This window comes from Eretmochelys imbricata, chromosome 5 (assembly GCF_965152235.1).
Source record: "Eretmochelys imbricata isolate rEreImb1 chromosome 5, rEreImb1.hap1, whole genome shotgun sequence".
Lineage (NCBI taxonomy): Eukaryota > Metazoa > Chordata > Testudines > Cheloniidae > Eretmochelys > Eretmochelys imbricata.
Window position 1 is genome coordinate 102,618,186 of NC_135576.1, and position 6,143 is coordinate 102,624,328.

Genomic DNA, 6,143 nt, shown 5'->3' on the forward strand with positions numbered 1-6,143 from the left:
ATAATTACCCTGGGCCACCATATCAATAGACCATATTTGGATTGTAACATTCCAGTTAAATGTAGTGTTTGCCCATAGCTTGGTTTGGAGCGTTCGATTAAGGGGGATAGGTACCCCTACCAACGGGACCCCCTGACCTAAATATGTGGGGGTATGAATACAAATCCAACACTGCGTTCGATTTACACCCTGTTTGATAGCACGGGTTAAATTTAAAAAGCTATTGCCCTCCCATCCTTGTACTGGACTTGGGAATAGGGAGAGGATCCCCCAGGCAAACCATACCAATGTCGACATCCTCCCCTGTACCATACAAAAAACACTACCCCCAATGTAAGTCCAATAAACAGGAACACAAAAAGTCCTGGTGGGCTATGAAGGTCCCAGTAGCTGGAAAGCTCAGTCCATGGGTTGGTTGTAGTGTTCATTCATGAAGTGGCTCGTCTGCTGGCTCGCCAGGGTCAGGTGGGGGTTCTGTTGCCAACTTGACGTAGCTATGGTGAATCCAGGAACCTTTACCTGCAACTTTTAAAGCAGAATAAGTACATAACAGAACCTGGTACGGCCCCTCCCACCGAGGTTCCAGGGGGTCGGTGCGGGGGATCTTTTTTACCATTACCCAATCCCCTGGCTTAAAGGAATGAACTTGTAACCCTAAGGGTGCGGTTTGAAACAACTGAGCTTCAGACTGGTTGTCAGTCAGCTCCTTTTGCAGTCTAGCAACATATCTGGCCAAAGTTTCATCTCCATCCAAGAGGCTAGCATGTACAGGAACATAAGTTCCCGGGACCAAAGCTGGTCTCCCAAACAGTACCTCAAATGGGGACAGGCCTAGGGGCATGCGTGGCGTTCATCTTATATGCCATAAAACTATAGGCAAGGCCTCTGGCCACTTAAGTCCAGTTTCCTTACAAAACTTTGCTACCATTGTCTTTATTGTTCGGTTCATGCGCTCCACCTGACCTGCAGACTGGGGGTGGTACGGGGTGTGTAATTGTCGAATAATCCCCAAGCACCGGTACAGTTCCTCCAAAATCTTTGCAGTAAAGTGTGAGCCCCGATCTGAATCAATGACTTCAGGGACACCAAACCTGGGTACAATGTCTTTCATTAAGAACTTGACCACAGATCTTGCATCTGCCTTTCTGGTTGGTATTGCTTCAGGCCATCCGGAAAGTTGGTCCACTATAACAAGGAGGTGGTGAAACCCTGAGCATTTAGGCATTTCTGCGTAGTCCATCTGCAAGCGCTGAAACGGGAAGTTTGCCCAGGGTCTCCCCCCTTTTGAGTTGGCATCGAGCCGAGTCTTAGCAGAGAAGGCCAGGCAAGTAGGGCAGGAGCCAAGAACTCGCTTTACCGCGGGATAAACATGCGGTGCTGCCCAGAACTTTAGTATGGCAGCCACCGTGCCCTGAATACCAGCGTGACCCAGGGAATGAAAATAATGAGCAGCTGCGAGTAGATAACGACGGGGGAGAATAGGTTTGTTCCCGATCCGCCAAACCTTATCAGAGCCCTTAGATCCCTCCCAGCGTTTCCAGTCATGCAGCTCCTCCAAGGATACGTCAGCATACAGCAGTGTCCAGTCAGCAGGTGGGAAGGACACATCCAGGGGGAGGGAAGCCGAAACCAGAAGGGGCTGTAGAGCTGCAGCCTTTGCGGCTGAATCAGCTAATGCATTGCCCTGAGATACAACACTGTTAGACTGCCTGTGCGCATAACAATGAACCACCGCCACCTGACGAGGGGCCTGAATAGCTTCCAAAAGGGCAGAGATTAGAGGGCCATTAGCGATTTTTGTGCCTGAGGAGGTTAAAAATCCTCGTTGCTTCCAGAGCTGGCCTGTAGCATGACAAACCCCAAAAGCATACTTAGAGTCTGTATAAATGGTAACAGTTTTTCCTGAAGACAATAAGCAAGCCCTGGTAAGTGCGTGTAACTCTGCACCCTGGGCGCTGAAGGAAGGTGGTAGGGGGGCAGCCTCTATAACGTCTGCCTGAGAGGTAACCGAATAGCCCGAGACCCGGTGGCCATTTAAATAGTACGAGGACCCATCTGTGAAAAGAAGTAAATCGGGCTCTACTAAAGGGGAGTCCGCTAAATCCGGGCGGGGCTTACCATTCTGCGCGACGACATCCATGCATACATGGTGAGGGGTACCGTCCTCTGGGAGGGGTAGCATTGTGGCTGGATTAAGGATGTTACAGCGGCGTAAAGTAACGTTGTCAGCGGCCAAAAGGATTAGTTCATATTTATGAGCCTGCTGTGGAGACAATGCCTGTGTAGAATGCTGTTTTAAAAGAATTTCAACCTCATGAGGGACCCAGACAGTCAGAGGGTGCCCCAAAACAATAGGTCGTGATCGTTCAACCATGACAGCAGCAGCAGCAACAGACCGTACACAGGAGACAGAGCCCTGAATCACAGGGTCCAGTTGTACTGAATAATAGGCTACGGGGCGTGGGCGACCCCCCAGGTATTGCAAAAGGACGCCGCTAGCCACTCCCTGCCGTTCATGAGTGAAAAGAGAAAATGGTTTACCGTAATCCGGGAATCCCAAGGCGGGCGCAGAGATCAGAGCCTTTTTGACGGATTTAAAAGCATTTTCCATTTCCGGGGTCCAGGAGACAGGATCGAGGGTCAGTGTTGTAGTAGCTTGAACTAACGGTTTTACCAATTCTCCGAAAGCCACAACCCAGGGTCGACAGAACCCCGCAGCCCCCAGGAAAGCCCGTAACTGCTTTTTTGTAGTCGGACGTGGGTAATCCTGGATTGCCCACACCCTATCAGGGGATAGTAAACGCTCCCCAGGTCTAATTACAAAACCCAAATAAATTACCTGATCTAGGCACAGCTGCAACTTGGATGGGGAAGCACGATGACCCTTATTAGCTAATGCAGTAAGCAAAACAACAGAGTCAATTAAACATGCGTTATAATCTGAGGCAGCGATTAGCAAATCATCCACATACTGAACCAGGACAGACGAACTAGGTAAAACAATGTCTTTTAAATCTTCGGTGAGAATCCGGGAAAAAATAGTAGGGGATCCTGAGAACCCCTGGGGAAGACGCGTCCATGTTAGCTGCTGACCCTTCCAGGTAAATGCGAATAAATATTGAGAATCAGGGTGCAAAGGAATACTGAAAAATGCTGCACACAAATCTATGACAGTAAAGCAAGTGGCTGACTGAGGAATTAGCGTTAGAATAGTGCTCGGATCAGGGACAACTGGATGGGGGGCTATAACATAACCATTTATAGCCCGAAGATCCTGAACAAATCGATAGACTGGACGCCCATCTGGTCCCGATTTAGGCTTCCTTACTGGAAGAATGGGAGTATTACAGGGCGAACTGCAAGGGACTAAAACCCCCTGAGTCAAATAACTGTCAATAAGGAGTGAGATGCCTTCTTCCGCCTCCCTCGGCAAGGGGTATTGTTTTACGGACGGAGGCGGTCCGCCCCCTGTTTTCAGACTCACTGGAACTGCTGATTTAAGAAGACCCACATCAGTAGGATTTGTGCTCCACAAAGCGTGGGGAACACTGGACAATTCAGAGGGCACACCAGGAATAGGGGTAACCGATGTCATAAGAGAAGCAACCGCCGAGTCCGGGACGGACATGCGGAGCCCCTCGGGGGCGCAATATATATGTGCCCCCAATTTGCCCAGCACATCCCGCCCGAGGAGGTTTGCGGGGCCCTCCGGCACTACAACAAATCTATGTGATAGCTTTAAAGAACCAAGCTCGATAGGGACAGGGTAGGATAAAGGGGCCGGGCAGGGATTACCTTCTATACCCTGCACCCAAACCTTGGTATCGGACAGAGAGCCCGGAACAAAAGTTAAAGTGGAGAGAGTGGCCCCAGTATCTACTAGAAAAGGCACAAGGTGTTCCCCAACCTTTAAATAAATTTGTGACTGTAATCCCAAGTCCCATTCCAACTCTCCCAAAGTCCCCAAAACCTCCGCCTCTAGTCACTGGGGGTTAACAAGGTTCTGGGGGGCGTTAGGGGGAAAAGAAGGATTAGCCTCTACCTGGTTCTTCCAAGGAGCCCCTCGGGGAAGCAGGGGACACTCCCTCCTCCAGTGCCCTGGTTGTTTACAATAATTACAATTCCCGTCCCTCATTCTATCCCAACCTCCCCCTCCTCCTGTCCCCTGTCCATGCCCCCTTCCCCTCATCTCTCCGCGCCCTCGCCAATTCTGGTTTCCCGAAGGAGCCTGCAAGGCAGCAGCTAACATACTTACTTCCTCCTTCTTCTGTTTACGTTTTTCCCGTGCTTTTTCCTCGTCCCTGCCGTTAAACACAAAGGTGGCCAGGCGAACAACCTCCCGGAGGGGTTTTCCTGGCCAATCGGGCACATGCTTAGAAAAATATTTTTTTATATCTGATGCTGCCTGATCAACATAAAAGGAGACCATCATAGGACGGTTTTCCTCTGCCTCAGGGTTTATACCGCCCCCATATACACGAACTTGCTTGGACAACCGGGCCAAAAAGGCGGAGGGGTGCTCAGTAAGCTCTTGCTGACATTCACAAATTTTAGACCAGTTAGCCGTTTTACTACCAGCTTTACGTACAACTTCTAAAAGGCCGTTTCTACCTGCCTTTAAAAGGCCCATTTGAGTAGGCACATTAGGATTCCAATTGGGATCAGTCAGGGGCCAAGAAGCCCGGGTACTATCCTCCCCTGCCCAGCGCCTATTAGCATCCAGAATGGAATATTTTTCGTCAGGGGTAAAAAGTGTGTCCAGGATTACCTGGACATCTCCCCATGTAGGATTAAATGCGGTAAATACAGACCGAATGGTTTGCAGAACCTTCTCTGGATCGTCACGCAGGCGAGGCATCTGCTGTTGCCATGTTACTAAATCGCCTGGGCCAAAAGGGCGGTGAACATAGGGAAAAGCAAACCGTTCACTTCCATCCGTATTATGAGTAACAAGGGGTTGCTGAATGAGGGGAGCTTGCAGAGTAACCGGTGGGTCAATGGTGGGCCCGCACGGGCAGGGGGGTGGCGAGCAAGGAGATGATAGGCATAAGTCAGAAAGCCGAGGGTAAGCCGGGGGAGGGGCAGAAACAGGCCGGGGAGGAGAAGAAACAGGCATAGCACAGAGTGGGGCTGAAGACCCCTGAGATAGATAGGAAAAGGAGGAGGAAAGAGGACGTCCTTTCGCACGCGCATAAGCCCAGTTGTCCCATACATACCAATAATCCATTTGGGCTGGAGCTTTGTCCTCCAGCCTTCTTCTAAGCGTTGTTAATGTATCCCCAGCAAAGGACCCATCCGGTGGCCATTCAACAGATGTTTGAGTTGTTAGTGCTGGCCACTCAACCTTACATAAAATAACAGCTTTCTTCCTGCCTAACCCATGGGTGCCAGAGATATTCCCCCAATTCTCGAGAATTTCAGCTAAAGGGGTCCCCTTACTTACACTCTGCCCAGAACCCATAATGGGCTACCAAAAGAACACAAAATGTGCCACCTTATCGCCTAAGTGACGGCTCACACCCCCCCTCCTCGGAGTTCTCAAAGGTGAACTCACCCTGTGCCGGCTGGAGCTGTCCGAGAGGAGGAGTGTAGTCTCGCTTGTTGGGGCGAGCCTAGAGTCCCATCTGGGTCGCCAAAACTGTTACGAATTACACCTGGTAGGACACGCACACAAGTGCTACGAATTACACCTGGTAGGACACGCACACAAGTGCTACGAATTACACCTGGTAGGACACGCACACAAATGCTGCGAATTATACCTGATAGGACACGCACACCAGTGCTGCGAATTATACCTGATAGGTCACGCACAGTTCGAATCTAGGCTGAGGCACAGAAACAAAGTCCACAACTGCAGAGTTCCCAAAAGACACTAAGTTTATTACGCTCGAGCGTGGTGCCCCCCTGCTAGCCAGGAGGGGACCCTGAATGCAAATTATACAAAGATTATATACCTTTTAGCAAAGCATGTTGCCCTCGTGCATCGGAAACCTTAGCCAATAAACAAACCCTTGTTTTATCTACCACCTATCCCTGCTTGGTGCATTCCTCGTGCTATACCAGTATGTTAATTACACAGCATGGTCCTAAAGCCATGCATCAGTAACTTTTATTATCAGGATGGGAGGCCTCACATCAAG

General features: G+C 50.0%; 1 protein-coding gene across 1 annotated transcript; it reads right to left on the reverse strand.

Annotated features, from left to right (window-relative positions):
* Positions 1 to 399: 399 nt before the first annotated feature.
* On the reverse strand, positions 400 to 3,628 carry LOC144265387 (uncharacterized). Its single transcript, XM_077818031.1, has 2 exons — positions 1,358 to 3,628; positions 400 to 519 (listed from the first exon to the last, which is right to left on the reverse strand). The coding sequence occupies exons 1-2, from the start codon at positions 3,626 to 3,628 to the stop codon at positions 400 to 402; spliced, it is 2,391 nt and encodes a 796-aa protein (XP_077674157.1).
* Positions 3,629 to 6,143: the final 2,515 nt, after the last annotated feature.